This window comes from Mobula birostris, chromosome 6, assembly GCF_030028105.1.
Source record: "Mobula birostris isolate sMobBir1 chromosome 6, sMobBir1.hap1, whole genome shotgun sequence".
In the NCBI taxonomy this organism is placed as follows: domain Eukaryota; kingdom Metazoa; phylum Chordata; class Chondrichthyes; order Myliobatiformes; family Myliobatidae; genus Mobula; species Mobula birostris.
In genome coordinates this window covers 87,374,701-87,395,352 of record NC_092375.1, presented here as the reverse complement: position 1 = coordinate 87,395,352, position 20,652 = coordinate 87,374,701, and the positions used below count along the sequence as shown (strand labels likewise).

Below are 20,652 nucleotides of genomic sequence, written 5' to 3'. Positions count from 1 at the left end.
TCTAATGGCTATCAGATTGTTCCTATTTATTTCTTTTTGTCCAACTAATTCATCCATCCTGTTATGAAAACTGCCTAAAGCCTTCAATTTTGTCTTTCTACTACTTGTTTGCCCGCTCTGACTTTTACTTGGAGGTAATTTCTCATGTTCGTATGTTCTGAAGCTTACAGAACTGCCCTATCATTGAACAATGGACTCACTTTCAAGGACTCTTCATCTCATGTCCTCGATATTTATTGTTATTACTTATTTCTTTTTGCGTTTGCAGAGTTTGGTGTCTGCTGCACCCAGGCTGAACACCCAAGTTGGGCAGTCTTTCAATTCTGTTATGGTTATTATTCTATAGATTTACTGAGTATGCCCACAAGAAAATTAACCTCAGGATTGTAATAGTATAAATTTACTTTAAACTTATGAGCTCGCTGTCATTAACTCAATTTCACTACCCTGTAAAAATCTCAACATACTATTTTTCGCATCCCTGCTCTCCACTACGTACAGCAACCTTAGTTGAATGATACATTATGCCACCAGTTCAAGTGAAGCCTATCCCACTGGAATACTTCCCTTTCACCAGGATTGAGAAAACTTTTCCCCAGACCAATCTTACACCCAAACATTCATCTTCCTTACTGAACTAATGCCGGTTGTGGACCTGCTTCCTAAACTGCAGCCCAGCCACACCCAGTCCTTCAGCAAAACCTCCCTCTTATTCTTACTGTTGTCACGGTCCTCACATGGGCCAAGGATTTGGGAGAGCCGGGGAAGGGAAGGCCGACAGATCCATGACCCTGATGTAGATGCTGACTGACCTGTTGAGTATTTCCTGCACTTTCTGCTTTTACCTCCATTCTAAAGTAGTGCGCTCGTCCGCCTATTGGTGAAGGTCTGAAACGTGGTGTTGGGCAACTTAAAACAAACGTGAAGCTCATCTCCATCAAGAAAAGCAGCAACTAACGCAACTGTAGCAAGTAACATTTCCTACCTCAGAATCCATTGTGACGTTCAGTGACAGAGACTTCAGGCCCAGTGATCGAAACTTCAACTCTTTGGGAACTTCCATTTGAAGGTCTACAAGAAGAAAAGTGAATAACGAGATCATAGAACAGTACAGAACAGGACCAGGCTCCAACTCAGAGTGTTGTGCCAAATCAGAAAACTAATCCCTCCTACCTATACAATGTCCATATCCCTCCATCTTCCTCATACCCTCTAAACACCTCTCAAAAGCCTCTAATGTACTCACCTCTACCACCATACCTGGCAGTGCATTCCAGGCATCTATCACTCTCTGAGTGAAAAACTTACCCCTCACATCCCTTTTGAACCTACCCCCTCTCCCCTTCAATGGTACTAGACATTTCAACTCTGGGGAAAAGATACTCCCTGTCTACTTTATCTAGGCCTCTCAATCTTATAAATCTCTATCAGATCTCCCCCGAGCCCCTGCCACTCCAAAACAACCCCCAAGTTTATTGAGGCTCTCATGATAGCACATGTCCTCTAAACCAGGCAGAATCCTTGAAAAACTCTTCCGCACGCTCTCCAAAGCCTCAACATTCTTCCTATAGTGGGGAGACAGAACTGTACCCAATACTCCAGATGTGGCCTAACCAGAGTTTTACTGTATAAAGTTGCAACATAACCTCTTGACTTTTGAACTAGGTGCTGGAAATGGTTGACTGGTCAGTCAGCCTCATGGTTCGGACATCTTTTTTATCAGGATAGAATGGATGGTAAAGAAGTAAAGATAGCATGCAGTCAGACTGTCAGGAACGGCAGGCAGGTGACGGGACATAGTTGCAGCCAACAGGGTGAGTATCAAAACATGGGGGATGCAAAATCAAAGAGGGTAGCAAATGCGGTAAGGTGTTGTATCTCAATGGGCAGAGTATAAGAAATAAGGTGGATGATCATGTTGCACTATTACAGATTGCCAGGTATGATGTTGTGGCCATCACTGAATCGTGACTGAAGGATGGTTGTAGTTGGGAGCTGTATGTTCAAGGTTACACGTTGTATCACAGGGATAGGAAGGTAGGTAAAGGGGGTGGTGTGGCTCTTCAGGTAAAGAATGGCGTCAAATCAGTAGAAAGATGTGACGTAGGATTGGAAGATGTTGAATCCTTGTGGGTTGAGTTAAGAAACTGCAAGGATAGAAGGACCCTGGTGGCAGTAATACACAGGCCTCCCAACAGTGGCTGGAATGTGGACCACAGATTACAACAGGAAATAGAAAAGGCATGTCAAAAGGGCAATGTTATGATAATCATGGGAGATTTTAACATGCAGGTCGATTGGGAAAATCAGGTTGGTAATGGATCTCAAGAGAGTGAGTTTGTTGAATGCCTAAGAGATAGCTTTTTAGAGCAGTTTGTTGTTGAGCCTATTAGGGGATCAACTATTCTGGATTGGATGTTATAGAATGAACCGGAGGCAATTAGGGAGCTTAAGGTCAAAGAACCCTTAGGAACCAGTGATCACAATATGATTGAGTTCAACTTGAAATTTGATAGGGAGAAAGTAAGGTCTGATGTAGCAGCATTTCAGTGGAGTAAGGGAAATTACAGTGGTATGAGAGAGGAGTTGGCCAAAGTAAATTGGAAGGAGCTGCTGGCAGGGATGTCAGCAGAGCAGCAATGGTGTGAGTTTCTGGGGAAAATGAGGAAGGTGAAAGACATGTGTATTCCAAAACATGAAGAAATACTCAAATGGCAAAATAGTACAATCATGGCTGACAAGGGAAGTGAAAGCTAATGTAAAAACAAAAGAGAGGGCATATAATGAAGCAAAAATTAGTGGGAAGATAGAGGACTGGGAAATTTAAAAAAATCTACGGAGAGCAACTAAAAAATTCATTAGAAGGGAACAGATGAAATATGAAAGCAAGCTAGCAAATAATATCAAAGTAGATAGTAAAAGCTTTTTCAAGTATGTAAAAAATAAAGGAGAGATGAGAGTGGATATAGGACCGCTAGAAAATGAGGCTAGAAAAATAATAATGGGTGCTAAGGAGATGGCAGGTGAACTAAATGAGTATTTTGCATCAGTCTTCACTGTGGAAGACACCAGCAATGTGCCAGATGTTGTAGTGTGTGAAGGAAGAGAAGTGAGTGCAGTTACTATTACAAGGGAGAAGGTGCTCAAAAAGCTGAAAGACCTAAAGGTACATAAGTCACCTGGACCAGATGAACTGTACCCGAGGGATCTGAAAGAGGTAGGGTTAGAGATTTAGGTGGCAATGATCCTTCAAAAAATCATTGGACTCTGGCATGGTGCCAGAGGACTAGAAAATTGCAAATATCACTCCACTCTTTAAGAAAGGAGGAGGGCAGCAGAAAGGAAATTATAGACCGGATAGCCTGATCACAGTGGTTGGTAAGATGTAGGAGTCAATTGTTAAGGGTGAGGTTATGGAGTACTTGGTGACACAGGACAAGATAGGACAAAGTCAGCATGGTTTCCTTAAAGGAAAATCCTGCCTGAGTGTCGTGGTTAAGGGTCAAAACACTCTGTGAAGGTTGGGAACCACCTGATGACACCTGCTCCTGGCTGAAGGCTACGGTTACGTTATAAGGTAACTGGAGAATGCACCCTAACAGGTGTATGTAACAAGTAATTTCTGGTTTGTACCAGTGGCTTCCAGGAAAGACTGGATGGCAACCGAGGAAGGTCGGTGGCGCTGGAAGGACAGCTGACCTCCAGGAAAGACTGGCACGGGCTCACTAGGCTAGCAACCTTGTGGGCAGCACTCGCAAGAGGGCACCACTCAAGCTACGACTGAACATGACGAGCAATACCCCCCCCCCCCCCGAGTCTCCCAAGAGTGGGGGAGGATGAGAGACTCAACAGGACGGTCATACCGGCAACAGCCAGGACAGGAAACATGACTACGAGGAAGCTGAAGCAATCAGCACTGACTGGAGAGGAATTCACAGTAAGGTGTCATTGTGGGAAAGTCTGCAAAAACATCAGAGGGCTCCAGATACACCAGAGCAAGTCTAGATGTGGATCAATGGTGACCCAAGTGCAGCGCATGGACCTAGTGGCCGGTGAGATGAAGGAGAAATCCAGCCAGGAAGCACCCCACAGAGCTGAAGATCTCTCCGCACTTGAGTCGCCTCAGCACCAAACAACAGACCTAGTGAGTTTCTCTTCGGCTACCCCAATCCATTCGTCAAGGGAAAACAGGATCAAATGGCCTAGATCATCAGACAATGTCGCCTGGATGCAGTTCGATGATGATCTAGACGGCATCCTGGAAGTTGCCTTAGCAGGTCCAATACACAGAAAGATCGACTCACTCACAGCCATAGCGTACAATCTAGCTAAGGAACGATTTGGCCCAATGGAGCGGAAAGGCCAGCCGGAGTTACCGCGGCAACCAAATAGGAGGGAAACGGAGATTCGTCGCTTGAGAGGTGAATTAAAGGCGCTCAACAAGAGGTTTAAAACCAGCTTACCAGCCGAAAAAGAAGGTATCAAGGACTTAACCAGTATGCTGCGGGAAAAGCTGTGCAAACTCTGGAGGGCGGAGCATCTGCGACAGCAAAGAAGGAAGAAAGAGAAAAGGCGAGCGCAGTTTGTGAGAGATCCATTCAGCTTCACCAGGACACTTCTCGGCCAACAAAGATCTGGTATACTATTCAGCTCGAAGCCAGAGGTAGAGGAGTTCCTGCGGGAGGCACACAGCGACCCATGGAGGGGTCAGGGACTAGGAGCCAATCGGGCTGTGCGTAGACCGGAAAATCCATCAATTGAGCTGAATGTGAAGGAGCCTATGTGGCAGGAAATCCAGGACATTATCTGGAAAGCTAAAGCATCAGCTGCCCCAGGCCCAAGTGGCATACCTCATAAGGTGTAAAAGAAATGCCCAAAGCTTCTTCGGAGGCTGTGGAAGGTCATGAGAAAGATCTGGGCCAAAGGTACCATTCCATCGAGTTGGAAATTGGCAGAGGGATGCTTTATTCCAAAGGGAGAGGTTTCCTCCACAATTGCCCAGTTTAGAACAATTTCTCCCCTGGATGTGGAATGTAAGATTTTCTTTTCTGTGCTCGCAAGAAGGTTGACTTCTTACATGACACAGAACCGCTATATCAACACATCCATCCAGAAAGGCGGTATTCCAGGTTTTTCGGGGTGTCTGGAGCACACCTCAACGATTAGCCATTTGATCCATGAGGCCAAGCAGGAAAAAGGCGACCTAACAGTTGTCTGGTTAGACCTCGTGAACGCCTATGGGTCTATTCCACATGACCTCATCCTAGAAGGACTTGACCACTACTACATCCCACTGACTATTCGAGACATGATCACCAGCTACCTAGGAGGAGTCAAACTCAGATTTACATCAGCCCATTTCACAACTAGTTGGCAGGACCTCCAGAAAGGGATTCCAACAGGGTGCACCATCTCCCCCATCCTATTTATTATGGGAACGAACCTCCTATTATCAGCAGCAGAAGATGTAACCCGCGGCCCGATGCTGGAGTCAGGCATTGTTCAGCCGGCTCTACGAGGGTTCATGGACAACATCACTATAACAACTGTGTCACATGTCCAAGCAAGATGGGCATTGGAAACTCTGGGTAATGTAGCCACTTAGGCGAAGATGTCCTTCAAGGCTAAGAAGTCCAGGTGCATGGAGGAGAGAAAAGGCAAAGTTTCTAGCAAGTTTAGCCTCCAGGTTCAGGGTGAGGTCATCCCTTCCATCGAAGATAACCCGATAAAATGCTTGGGGAAGTGGTTTAATGTGTCACTAACAGATGGGGCCAATGTCACCATTGCTGTGAAGCAGACAGACGAATGGCTGAAGAAGATCGACAAATCCGGACCTCCAGGTAAATTCAAGACCTGGCTGTACCAATATGGCATTCTGCCCAGGCTTCTCTGGCTCTTCACACTTTATGAGTTTCCCATGACTGTCGTAGAGGGCATCAAGAGGAAAACCAACAAGCACCTGCGGAGATGGTGGGGAGTTCCCCCAAGCTTCCCTTCAGTGGACCTCTACATTCGTTCTGGGCAACTGCAGCTTCCCCCGTCAGCTGTTGTGGAGGAATTCAAGGTGGCAAAATGCAAAGCTTTATTAAGCTTGAGAGATTCCAATGACGTCCTGGTAAAGCAAGCAGGCGTTACAACCAGATCTGGGCGCAAGTGGGCAGCCAATGCAGCTGTGGAGGAGGCAGTGTGTCGCCTGAAGCTGCGAGATATCATCGGCAACCCCTGCGTTGGGCGGCAAGGCCTCGGCTCAGTTCACTTCCAGAAGTGGGGAAACGCAAGCATAAGGAACAGGCGACACATGATACAGGCAGCAGTATGGATCCGTGAGGAAGAGAAGCAGATTTCAAAGGCAGTGGAACAAGGGTCCCAGGGTGCCTGGACAAAATGCGCAAGATCTCATGGGCAGAGTTATGGAGACTGGAGCCCTTCCGTATTTCCTTCCTCCTGCGATCCGTGTATGACACCCTTCCTTCCCCATTACATCTGTACACATGGGGGATGAGAGAGGACTCGAACTGTAAGCTCTGTGGTCAAAAAGGAACACTGGCTCATACACTGTCCAGGTGTAAAACAGCTCTATCTCAAGGACGGTATAGGTGGCGCCATGATAAGGTGCTTCTGGCTCTTGCTGACACACTAGAGCGCGAGAGATGCAAGAAGAGGACGGCTGGCACAGATTTGAGGAAGGTCATCACCTTCATCAAAGAGGGAGCTAGGCCTTTCGTAACCAAACAACCAAAGCCCAATCTGCTGCTAATGGCCAGGTCCTGAGAGATGAGGGTCGATGTGGGAAGGAGGTTGCAATTCCCGGATGTGGTGCACACAACCCTACACCCAGACATTGTACTGTGGTCAATGGAAGACAAGGATATAATTCTGGTTGAGTTGACTGTGCTGTGGGAGGAGGGACGGGAAGAGGCCCACGAGAGAAAGGCCTTGAAGTACCAGCCCTTACTGCAGGAATGTAAAGACAAGGGATGGCAGGCATGGTTGTTCCCTGTGGAGATCGGCTGCAGAAGTTTCCCAGCCAAACCAGCATGGCGATTGTTGTCAGCTCCTGGCCTGGACGAAAGGAGCAAAAAACAAGCAGCTCGTAGGATGGGGGAAGAGGCAGAACGAGCGTCTTGTTGGATTTGGAGTGGGCGAGAGGAGGGGAGCTGGAAGCCAGGAGCTGATGGGCAGTGATTTGGCCACCACTGCCGGCCCACCAACTGGAGAGTGTCGTGGTTAAGGGTCGAAACACTCGTTGAAGGTTGGGAACCACCTGATGACATCTGCTCCTGACTGAAGGCTATGGTTACCTTATGAGGTAACTGGAGAATGCACTCTAACAGGTGTATGTAACAAGCAAGTAGGATAGATAAAGGGGATGCAGTGGATGTTGTATATTTGGACTTTCAGAAGGCCTTTGACAAGGTGCTACACATGAGGCTCCTTACCAAGTTAACAGCCCATGGTGTTGCAGGAAAGTTACTAACATGGTAAGCGCATTGTTTGATTGGTAGGAGGCAGTGAGTGGGAATAAAAGGATCCTTTTCTGGTTGGCTGCCAGTGACCAGTGATGTTCCACAGGGGTCGGTGTTGGGACCGCTTCTTTTTATGTTGTATATCAATGATCTAGATGATGGAATAGATGGCTTTGTTGCCAAGTTTGCAGATGATATGAAGATTGGTGGAGGGGCAGGTGGTGTTGAGGAAACGGATAGGATGCAGAAGGACTTAGACAGATTAGGAGAATGGGCAAGAAAGTGGCAAATGAAATACAATGTTGGAAAATGCACAGTCATGCACTTTGGTGGTAGATATAAATGTGCAGATTATTTTTTAAACGGGGAGAAAATCCAAAAACCTGAGATGCAGAGGCAGCTCGGAACAAAATGCATGGATGTAATCCATCTGGACCAGGGATTTCTTCCTCTTTGGATTCAATTAGATTATTTAATATATTTCCCACTCTCACAGCCCATCTCTGGGTTAAGAATGCTTGACAAGAGCACCCTTGCATGTGAATTATATCCCTGTCCCCCCCCACACTCCCCCATCCTCTCCCCTTACCCCCCTAACCCCCTCTCAATTTCTCCTTCTGGTTTAAAAAAATCCCTCCCCCCCTCCTTTTATTCCCTGCTCTGGCCTCTTACCTCTCTCCCCACCTGCCTTTCACCCCTCCCACGAGTCCCCTCCTCCTTCCCTTTCTCCTTTCTCCTATGATCCACTCTCCTCTCCTATCTGATTCCTTCTTCTCCAGCCCTTTATCTTTTCTGCCCACCTGGTTTTACCTATCAACCCCCAGCTAGCCTCCTTCCCCTCCCCCCAGCTTTTTATTCTGGCATCTTCCCCCTTCCTTTCCAAACCAAGACATCGACTGTTTGTTCATTTCCATGGACGCTGCCTGATCTGCTGAGTTCCTCCAGCATTTTGTGTGTGTGTGTTCTGCATCTGCAGAATTTCTCATGTTCAGAGATCTATAAGATCATGAGGGACTTAGACAGGATAAAATGATGAGTCTTTTTCCTAGGGAGGGGTTGCTAAAAATGAGAGGCCATAGGTTAAAGATCAGAGGTAAGAGATTTAGGGGCATATCAGGGGCAGCTTCTTCATACAAAGGCTGTGCTTATTTTGAATGAGCCGCCAGAAAGTTAGGTGGACAAAATAGCAACATCTAAAAGCCGCCTTGATAAGTACCTGGATAGGAGGTTTAGAGAATTGAAATGGGTAGCCACCAGGAGATCATGCCTTTTGTATTGGACAGAGCCAAGTTGCTTGACAGATCAGTCCCCCCGTCTGCGTCGGGTCTCACCGATGTAGAGGTGGCCAGACGGGGAACACCCAATACGATAGATGATCCTGAAAGACCTGCAGGCCAATTTCACCTCACCTGGAAGGACCGTTTATGACCCTGAAAAGTGGCGAGGGAGATGGTGTTGGGGCAGGTGTAGCACTTGTCCTGCTGCTAGGAGGAAGATCAATGGGGAGGGGCGAGTGGGGGGGGGGCAAAGTGAGATGCGCTTGGTGGCAGGATCCCATTGGAGATGGCAGAAGTTTTGGAGAATGATGTGCTGGATATGGAGGCTAGTGGGATGGTAGGCAAGGACAAGGACCCTTTCTCTGTTACAATGGTGAGAGGATTGTTGAGGACAGAAGTGTGGGAAATGGAGGAGATAAGGGTGAGGGCAGCACCAATAGTAGCGGAAGGAAATCCCTGCTTTTTTTAAAAAAAGAGAACATTTCAGATGTTCTGGAATGGAAAGCCTCATCCTGAGAACAGATGGAGTAACTGAGAGAAGGAATAGCATTTTTACAAGTGACAGGTTGAGGTACAGTCAATGTAACTGTAAGAATTAGTGGGTTTGTAAAATATGTCAGTGGATCATCTGTCTCCAAAGATGGAAATAGAGAGATCGAGAAAGGGGAGAGAGGTGCCAGAGATGGACCAGGTAAATAAAAGGGCAGGGTGGAAGGTGGAATCAAAGTTGATGGAATTGACAATGTCAGCATGAATGTAGAAAGCAGCACCAATGCGGTTCTGCAGCAGCGGGAAGAGTTGGGGAGTATTGCCAGAGTAGGCTTGGAACATGGACTGATCCACACAGCTGCCAAAAAGGCAGGCATACCTGGGACCCATGTGTGCCCTATGTCTACACGTTGGGTCTGGAGAAAGTGGAAGCAGCCAAAAGAGAGGGAGGGGACTAGTTCCACCAGACTGAGGAGGGTGGTGGTGGAGGGTCACTGGTTAAGTCTGTTGAATGAAAATAACTGGAGAACATTGAGACCTTCCTGACGAGGGATAGAAACATACAGGGTCTGGACATACATGGTGAAAATAAGGTGATCATGGCCAAGAAACTGATTGTGATTGAAGTGATGGAGAGCATGTGAAGTGTCCACTGGGGCTGAAAATCACATTGAAGATGGATTTTGGGTGTTATTATACTGTCAATGTCATTTGGAGAGTAAGGGGTAGATCTACAGCAGGAACAAAGTGATGGGACAGACAGAAGTTCTGGTCAATCAAATTTTCCACGCCAACAATGCAGTATTGATCCACCCTGGGTTGAGAAGAGTATTAAATGCAGAACGCCTTAGTTTGAGTTATGCAAAGAACCTTCCTCCTCATGCCAGATCCAGGTGGGATCCCAGAACCCAGAGCACAGGAAGCTGAATGCAGACTCACTAATTAATAGGAGGAGATGGCAGAGATCAGGAATGGAAGACCCCAGATATAGAGTCATAGCAGAGAAAGATACAGCTCAGAAATATGACCATTTGGCCAACCACGTCATGCTGACTCTCAGCCACCCATTTATACTAATCCTACAGTCCTCCTATATTTATTCATTCTCATATTTGCATCAACTCCTCTTCCTCCCTGTTGAAAACCACTGTTTTTTAATAAAATTATATTTTGTATTAAAATTATATTTATATTAAAACATATATATATACTAGATGAATTAATGTAAGTCTAAAGTTGTAGTTTAATCATTTGTACTTTTTAACAAACTCACATATTTTTCACAGTATGTGGTGGTTCATTCCCACTCACTGGCAGAAAGTGATACAGCAGCTAAACTAACAGTTTATCACCTTTCTCGTTTTTCATTTGCTAAGTATTAGCACATTACCCATGTGATGTAATTGTGCAACCAGTGAATGGTTTATTTTATCTGAGGAATTTCTCTTACCTCGATTATGAAGATGATGGATTTTTCAGAGGCACTATCTTTTCTTCACCACCCCCAGTGCTGTTCATTCATCTCTGTTTCATTTCTCAGCTCTCTACTTAGTATTTGTGTGTTTGTTTAAACTTTAAAATCAATGATCATTAAGAATTAAGACTGCTCACCATCCTTATCCTTGACTCTCAGAAGAACCCTAAGGATCAGAAAATAACAGGACCAACAACCCCCACCCTACTAGAGACAATTCTCTCACACACTAGGGACAATTTACAGTTACCAATTAATGCATCGAGCTGCACGTCTCTGGGCTGCGGGGGGAAAACCGGAGCGCTTGGAGGGAATCAACATGATGATAGACTCCACATAGACAGTGCCAGAGATCAGGATGGAACTCACATCTCTGGCACTGTGAGGCAGTGGCTCCTACGTCACTGCGTTGTTCTCAAAGGATGATTGGCCTAGAGCAGATAGAGATAGAAAAGCACAAGGACCTCAAGGGACTGAAACGGAAAATGAGATAAAATCATAGTGTTTCCAGATGTGGAGTGCATGAACTATTGAGCAGGTACTCAGGACACTTCAGGCTAATGCACAGTATTGACGAGCTCCAGTTTACAAACACCGAGATGTTTGCATGGACAGCTTTGGAATAATCAGGTCTGGGTTCTTTGGGAATGGGAAGGAGCAGCAGATTACACTCCGTAGATACTCATTCTGAACACTGAGTGACAATGAGAACATTTTGTGCCGTTTTCTGCTGCTCAGGAAACAAACAAATCTGTGTTTGGCCACTGGTGCAAACCAAACATCCCTTAAAACAAGAACTAGCTGAGCCCAGAACATTAGAGGCAGCAAAACTGCAGTTACCTGTCAGTGAAGAACCTGGTGTGTCCAAAGAAATCCAGACAGTCTGCGTGTCCATTGTGGTCATCTCTTTTTGATCTTTTTTCTTGCCTACTGGGTGCGTGGATGGAGAAATATTGTCACCGATGAATCCCTTTGCATCAGGTAACTTATCCTTTCCTGTTTAAGACAATTCAAATTCAAGTTTTTCATTATTCAACTGTATACATGTATACCGCCAAATGAAACAATATTCCTCTGGATCAAGGTGCACAACACAGTATATACAGTGCCTATAAAAAGTATTCATCATCACCCCCTGGAAGTTTTCAGGTTTTATTGTTTTACAATATTGAATCATAGTGGGTTTTATTTGGCTTTTCTTGACACTGATCAACAGAAAAAGACTCTTTTGTGTCAAATTAAAACAGATCTCCACAAGGTGATCTGAATTAATTAAAAATACAAAACACAAAACAATTGATTGCATAATTATTCACCCCCCCCCCTTTAATAATGACACACTAAATCATCACTGGTGCAGCCAATTAGTTTCAGAAGCCACATAATTAGTTAACTGGCGATCACCTGTGTGCAGTCAAGGTGTTTCAATTGATTGTAGAAAAATACACCTGGATCTGGAAGATTCAACTGCTGGTGAGTCAGTATCCTGGCAAAAACTACACCATGAAGATAAAAGATCACTCCAAGCAACTCCACAAAAAGGTTATTGAAAAGCACAAGTCAGGAGATGGATACAAGAACATTTCCAAGTCACTGAATATCCCTTGAAGTACAGTTACGTCAATCATCAAGGAATGGAAAGAATATGGCACAGCTGTAAATCTGTCTACAACAGGCCGTCCTCAAAAACTGAGTGACCGTGCAGGAAGGGGACTAGTGAGGGAGGCCACCAAGTGACCTATGACAACTCTAGTGGAGTTACAAGCTTCGGTGGCTGAGAAGGGAGAGACTGCGCAAACAACAACTTTGCCCGGGTGCTTCATCAGTCACAGCTTTATGGGAGAGTGGCAAAGAAAAAGCCACTGTTTTAAAAACAAACTTGCATGAAGTCTTAGCTAGAGTTTGCCAGAAGGCATGTGGAGACTCTGAAGTCAGCTGGAAGAAGATGCTATGGTCTGATGAAACCAAAATTGAGCTTTTTGGCCAGCAGACTAAGTGCTATGTTTGGTGTAAGCCAAACACCACACATCATCGAAAACACACCATCCCTACCGTGAAGCATGGTGGTGGCTGCATCATGCTGTGGGGATGCTTCACTGTATCAGCCCATGGAAGGCTTGTGAAGGTAGAGGGTAAAATGAATGCAGCAAAATACAGGGAAATCCTGGAGGGAAAACCTGATGCAGTCTGCAAGAGAACTGTGACTTGGGAGATTTGTTTTCCAGCAAGACAATAACCCCAATTATAAAGCCAAAGCTACATAGGAATGGCTTAAAAACAACAAAGTTAACATGCTGGAGTGGCCAAGTCAGAGCTCAATCCAATTGAGAATTTGTGGCTGGACTTGAAAAGGGCTGTTCCCTCATGATCCACCTGCAATCTGACAGAACTTGAGCACTTTTGTAAAGAAGAATGGGGAAAAATGTACAAATGTGTCCAGATGTACAAAGCTGACAGACCTGTCCACACAGACTCGAGGCTGTAATTGCTACCAAAGTTGCATCTACTACATACTAACTCAAAGGAGGGGGGGGCGGTGAGTAATTATGCAATCAATTATTTTGTGTTCAATAACTGTAATAAATTTAGACCAATTTGTAGAAATTTGTTTTCACTTTGACACAAAACAGTCTTCTGTTGATTAGTGTCAAAAAAGCCAAACTACATCAACTGTGATCGAATACTGTAAAACAATAAAACATGAAAACTTCCAAGGGGGGAATACTTTTTATAGACACTGTATAACTCACACACAACACGAAGTAATATTACCACAAATTAACAATAATAATGTACCAGGAGATTGAGATTTAGCATAAGGTGATTTACAACACAAGTTTAAAAAGTAATCAGTATAACACTGCTGGCGCTTCATAATGTATGTGGTTAGACCAGGGTGGTGGCAGGGAGTTCAGTAGCCTCAATGGCCTAGAGGAGGAAGCCGTTTCCCATTCTAACAGTCCTTGTCCAAATGCTATGGAACCTCCTACCTAATGGGGGTTGGGGGTCAAAGAGATTGTGGGACAGATAGGAGGGATCCTTGACAATGCTGGGGGCCCCTGCATGTGCAAAAATCCTGATAAATGTTTTGGATGGTGGAAGAGAAACCCCAATGATCCTTCAGCAATCCTCACAATCCTTTGTCTTGCAGTCAGATGCCGTGCGATTCCCTTACCAGATGGTGATGCAGCTGGTCAGGACACTCCTGTAAAAAAAACTGGTTAGAATAGGGGGGTGGGGAGGAGCCTCACTTACCTCAATCTCAGGAAATGGAGAAGTTGCTGTGCTTTGTTGACTGAAGAGATGGTGTTGAGGGACCAGGTTAGATTATCTGTTACGTGCACTCCTCCCTAGAGCAGCCACTTATACGTAGTGAGGAGTGGCCAGCCTGCACCTTCCTTAAAGTCCACAATCGTCTCTTTGTTCTTGTTCACATTGAGACTCAATTTGTTGGGCCCACACCTTTCCACCAGCCAGTCTACCTCCTTTTTGTACACCATTTCATCGTCATTATCGACGGGGCCAGCCGCTGTTCTGTCATCAGCGAACTCAATGACTCTGTTTGAGCTGGACTGAACAGTACAGTCACGTTTCAACAGTGGGCCGGGGGATGCAGCCCTGGACAGGGTGGGGGTGCCTGTGCTCAGCGTGACAGAGCTAGAGATGTTGCTGCCAACATGAATGACTATGATCTTTTTGTCAACAAGTCCAAGATCCAGTTACGGAGAGAGGTAGGTGTTAAGATCCAACAAGGACAGTTCACGCACCAGCTTCTGAGGGATGATCGTACTTAACGCCAAGCTGAAGTTGTTAACCAGCATCCTGGTGTATGAGGCACCACTTTCCAGCAGGGACACGACAGATTGGAGGGCAGAGGCTATGGCATCGTCAGTGGACCAATTTGAGCGATATGCGAACTGGGAAGGTCTAATGTAGCAGGAAGAAGGGATTTAATGTGATCGATAAGCAGCCGCTCAAAGCTCTTCATTGTTGTTGAGGTCAGCGCCACTGGAGAGTAGTCATTCATGCCCACTTGAGCACCAAGGTGATGGTGGCTACATTGAAGCCAGCAGGGACAGTGGACTGTTCCAGTGAGATGGTGACAATATCTGTTAGAACGTCTATAAACTATGCCGCACAGTTCCCCAGCACCCGACCAGGTATATTGTCAAGGTGGTGGTGGGAGTAGCTTTGTTTGCACCGGGGATGTTGGTATAAACCAGGTCCTCTGGTAGTAAAGTCAACATGCTGATAGAATTGCCAGGGCTGTTTTTAAGTTAGCATGGTTGAAGTCACCAGCAACAATAAGGAAGCTATTGGGGTATGCCGCTTGGAGGTCACATAGGCACCATAGAGCACACACACAGCATCTCCAACATTAGCACAGGGGGGAATGAATACAGCCACAACCACAACAGCAATGAACTCGCTCGGCAAAGAGAAGAGCTTGCACTTCACCATTAAAATCTCTACCAGAGGTGAGTAGCAAGTTGTCACTACTGAAGCATTCACACACAGGTTCCTATTAACACAGGTACACAGTCCTTCTTCATGGGGCTTACCAGAGATCAGGGCATTTCTATCAGACCAAAAAGAGATAAAACCCTTTAGCTGGATACCACTTCTGGTGTGGTATCCTGGAGCCAATTATTCCATTATTAAAGCAAAACAAAAAATAATTGCTACTCCAAAATAAATCCTCTTATGAATATAGATTGTAGATTAATTGCCCACTGTAAATGATACCCAAGTGCCAAAAGATTCAATAAGGAGTTGGACACGTGAGAAAGAATAAATTACAAGGCTATATTGAAAGTAAGAAGAGGGGGAATGGATTATTGGCATTTACTCTGCTGACATCTGCCTGATGGGCTGAATAGCCTCTTTCTGTGTTTTAATAAAGAGATAAAGGCAAGAAACCTTGCTGCTTCCCAGCCAAATAAATGCAATCCTCAAGCGCAATCCCCAAATGCCAAAACAAACATTGGTAAAAGTGATATCAGCAATACTGAATTGACCCATTAGTGTAGTAATTACAATGTGGTCTTAATTGAGAGCATAAGACATGGGACAGAAGTAGGCCATTCAGCCTATTGAATCTGCTCAGCCAGTCCATCGTGGCGGTTTATTATCCTTCTCAACCCCATTTTCCTACCTTCTCCCCGGAACCTCTGATACCCTTACTAATCAAGAACCTATCAACCACCGCTTTAAATTTACCCAATGATTTGGCGTTCACAGCCATCTGTGGCAATGAATTCCACAGATTCACTAACCTTTGACAAAAAAAAAATATCTCCCCTACTCTGACGCGGTGTCCTCTGGTCCTAGACTCCCCCACTAGAGGAAACATCCTCTCCACATCCACTCTATCTGTGTCCTCTGGTCCTAGACTCCCCCACTAGAGGAAACATCCTCTCCACGTTCACTCTATCTGTGTCCTCTGGTCTTAGACTCCCCCACTAGAGGAAACATCCTCTCCACATCCACTCTATCTATGTCCTCTGGTCCTAGACTCCCCCACTAGAGGAAACGTTCTCTCCACATCCACTCTATCCACAGCTTTCAATATTTGATGGGTTTTAATGAGAACAACCCCTCTAAATATTTCTAAAGTGCAGTGAGTATAGGCCCAAAGCCATCAAATGCTCCTTGTAGATTAACCCTTTTATTCCTAGAATCATTCATATAAACTTCCTTTTAACCCTCTCCAATGCCAGCTCACCTTTTCTTAGAAAAGGTGCCCAAACCTGCTCACAATACTCCAAGTGTGAGTGGACAAATGCTTTTTAAGCCTCAACATTACATTGTTGCTTTTATAATCCAGTCCTCTTGGCATGAATGCTAATATTGCATTTGCCTTCCTTACCACCAACTCAACCTGCAAGTTAACCTTCAGGGAATCCTGCACAAGAATTCCAAAGACCCTTTGTACCTCTGAATTTTGAAATTTCTCCCCATTTAGAAGATAATCTATACCTTTGTTCTTTCAACCATAGTGCATGACCATACATATCCCTGCACTATATTCCACCTGCCACTTCTTTGCCCGTTCTGCCAATCTAAGTTTTTCTGCAGACATCCTCCTTCCTCAACACATTTTGCCTCTCCACCTATCTTCCTATCAAGTGTAAACTTTGCCACAAAGCCGTCAATTCCACCATCCAAATCATTGACATATAACGTGCAAAAAAAAAGTTAACATGGTCCAATAATCCATCTTGAGTATTGAAACCCTTGCCAGCAAGTATCAAATCCTGGAAATCAGTTTTTAAAAAAAAGGTTATATTTTGAAAGGGTCAGCATGGGACTGTTCCATGGATGAAAATGCTAAATTGGGAGAATATTAATTAAAATATTATTAGGTATTAACTGGGGAGAGTGGATTAGAAATGGTGGTTATTAGGCAAGTCAATATCTGACTTGTGGGAGTTGATAATGGGCAGATGTACACAATTCAGGTCCAACACATCCCTGTGAGAAAGACTGGCAAGGATGGGAAGTAAGGTTCAGGATGACAACAAAGCAAGTAGAAAAACAACAAGTGAAAAGAAAACAAGCATATTTGTTGAGTCTGTGCATAACTACACAGGCTCAACAATTACATGACTACACAATTAAATGAAAGCATTCATTTCTCCAACGGCGTTCTGAGAGGCGGGACTGCGCAGGCGTGTGACGTCGGGCAGTGCAGCGCGGCAGATTTAAAAGGGCAGACATCCTGCTTCGGGTTTGATTCGAAGAAGGAGTCTGAGAGTCTGAGTGGGAGTGCCGAGAAAGACATTTTTGAAATTTTTGTTATTTTTTTTTCTCCAATGGCGTTCTGAGAGGTGGGACTGCGCAGGCGTGTGACGTCGGGCTGTGCGGTGTGGCAGATTTAAAAGGAACAGAGCCTCATAGAGCGGGCAGCGTAGTTTGCGGGCTGCGGAGTGAGCCGGGAGCAGAGTGAAGGCTTAAGGGCTTTGGCTCAACGGGCTTAGGCGGAAACAGGTGAGGAAGGTTTGGCATTCATTTTCTGTTGTTATTTGAGGAGAGAGGCAGTATGAGTGTGAGGGCAGTTTGTTGTTCTCGGTGTCGGATGTGGGAGGCCCTGGAGTCTCCAAGCCTCCCGGACGTCTACATCTGCGCCAAGTGCATCGAGATGCAGCTCCTAAGGGACCGCGTGACGGAACTGGAGCTGCAGCTCGATGACCTTCGTCTGGTCAGGGAGAGTGAGGAGGTGATAGAGAGGAGTTGCAGGCAGGTGGTCACGCCGGGGCCACGGGAGGCAGACAAGCGGGTCACGGTTAGGAGGGGGAAGGGGAAAAGTCAGGTAATAGGGAGTACCCCGGTGGCTGTGCCCCTTAACAACAGGTACTCCTGTTTGAGTACTGTTGGGGGAGACAGCTTACCCGGGGGAAGCGACAGTGGCCGTGCCTCCGGCACAGAGTCTGGCCCTGTAGCTCAGAAGGGTAGGGCAAGGAAGAGGAGGGCAGTTGTGATAGGGGACTCGATAGTAAGGGGGTCAGATAGGCAATTCTGTGGACGCAGTCCAGAGACCCGGATGGTAGTTTGCCTCCCTGGTGCCAGGGTCCGGGATATTTCTGATCGTGTCCAAGATATCCTGAAGTGGGAGGGTGAGGAGCCAGAGGTCGTGGTACATATAGGTACCAATGACATAGGTAGGAAAAGGGATAAGGTCCTGAAAGGAGAATATAGGGAGCTAGGAAGGGAGTTGAGAAAAAGGACCGCAAAGGTAGTAATCTCGGGATTACTGCCTGTGCCATGCGACAGTGAGAGTAGGAATGCGATGAGGTGGAGGATAAACGCGTGGCTGAGGGATTGGAGCAGGGGGCAGGGATTCAAGTTTTTGGATCATTGGGACCTCTTTTGGCGCAGGCGTGACCTGTACAAAAAGGACGGGTTGCACTTGAATCCTAGGGGGACCAATATCCTGGCAGGGAGATTAGCAGGGGCTACTGAGGTGACTTTAAACTAGAATGGTTGGGGGGTGGGAATCAAATTAAAGAAGCTAGGCGTGAGGAGGTTAGTTCACAACAGGGGGATGGGAACCAGTGCAGAGAGGCAGAGGGGTGTAAAGTGAGGGTAGAAGCAAAAAGTACTAAGGAGAAAAGTAAAAGTGGCAGGCTGACAAATCCAGGGCAAGCATTAAAAAGGGCCACTTTTCAGCATAATTGTATAAGGGCTAAGAGAGTTGTAAAAGAGCGCCTGAAGGCTTTGTGTGTCAATGCAAGGAGCATTCGTAATAAGGTGGATGAATTGAAAGTGCAGATTGTTATTAATGATTATGATATAGTTGGGATCACAGAGATATGGCTCCAGGGTGACCAGGGATGGGAGCTCAACGTTCAGGGATATTCAATATTCAGGAGGGATAGACATGAAGGAAGGGGAGGTGGGGTGGCGTTGCTGGTTAAAGAAGAGATTAACGCAATAGAAAGGAAGGACATAAGCCGGGAAGATGTGGAATCGATATGGGTAGAGCTGCGTAACACTAAGGGGCAGAAGACGCTGGTGGGAGTTGTGTACAGGCCACCTAACAGTAGTAGTGAGGTCGGAGATGGTATTAAACAGGAAATTAGAAATGTGTGCAATAAAGGAACAGCAGTTATAATGGGTGACTTCAATCTACATGTAGATTGGGTGAACCAAATTGGTAAAGGTGCTGAGGAAGAGGATTTCTTGGAATGTATGCGGGATGGTTTTTTGAACCAACATGTCGAGGAACCAACTAGAGAGCAGGCTATTCTAGACTGGGTTTTGAGCAATGAGGAAGGGTTAATTAGCAATCTTGTCGTGAGAGGCCCCTTGGGTAAGAGTGACCATAATAGGGCGGAATTCTTCATTAAGATGGAGAGTGACATAGTTAATTCAGAAACAAAGGTTCTGAACTTAAAGAGGGGTAACTTTGAAGGTATGAGACGTGAATTAGCTAAGATAGACTGGCAAATGACACTTAAAGGATTGATGGTGGATATGCAATGGCAAGCATTTAAAGGTTGCATGGATGAACTACAACAATTGTTCATCCCAGTTTGGCAAAAGAATAAATCAAGGAAGGTAGTGCACCCGTGGCTGACAAGAGAAATTAGGGATAGTATCAATTCCAAAGAAGAAGCATACAAATTAGCCAGAGAAAGTGGCTCACCTGAGGACTGGGAGAAATTCAGAGTTCAGCAGAGGAGGACAAAGGGCTTAATTAGGAAGGGGAAAAAAGATTATGAGAGAAAACTGGCAGGCAACATAAAAACGGACTGTAAAAGCTTTTATAGATATGTAAAAAGGAAAAGACTGGTAAAGACAAATGTAGGTCCCCTGCAGGCAGAAACAGGTGAGTTGATTATGGGGAGCAAGGACATGGCAGACCAATTGAATAATTACTTTGGTTCTGTCTTCACTAAGGAGGACATAAATAATCTTCCAGAAATAGTAGGGGACAGAGGGTCCAGTGAGATGGAGGAACTGAGCGAAATACATGTTAGTAGGGAAGTGGTGTTAGGTAAATTGAAGGGATTGAAGGCAGATAAATCCCCAGGGCCAGATGGTCTGCATCCTAGAGTGCTTAAGGAAGTAGCCCAAGAAATAGTGGATGCATTAGTGATAATTTTTCAAAACTCGTTAGATTCTGGACTAGTTCCTGAGGATTGGAGGGTGGCTAATGTAACTCCACTTTTTAAAAAAGGAGGGAGAGAGAAACCAGGGAATTATAGACCGGTTAGCCTAACGTCGGTGGTGGGGAAACTGCTGGAGTCAGTTATCAAGGATGTGATAACAGCACATTTGGAAAGCAGTGAAATGATCGGACAAAGTCAGCATGGATTTGTGAAAGGAAAATCATGTCTGACGAATCTCATAGAATTTTTTGAGGATGTAACTAGTAGAGTGGATAGGGGAGAACCAGTGGATGTGGTATATTTGGATTTTCAGAAGGCTTTTGACAAGGTCC

The 20,652-nt window shown here is 45.5% G+C and overlaps 1 protein-coding gene across 3 annotated transcripts in view; it reads right to left on the bottom strand.

The window, feature by feature from the left end:
- The window catches only part of LOC140199837 (glutamate-rich protein 6-like), an 87,746-nt gene that overhangs the window by 53,965 nt on the left and 13,129 nt on the right, over positions 1–20,652 (bottom strand). For all 3 annotated transcript variants that reach the window (XM_072262343.1, XM_072262341.1, XM_072262342.1), the window contains exons 2-3: positions 11,547–11,702; positions 986–1,071 (exon numbers count right to left, since the gene is read on the bottom strand). In XM_072262343.1, the coding sequence (XP_072118444.1) occupies positions 986–1,071; positions 11,547–11,610 (150 nt within the window). In that variant the 5' untranslated portion in view covers positions 11,611–11,702. The remainder of the gene's footprint in view (positions 1–985; positions 1,072–11,546; positions 11,703–20,652) is intronic.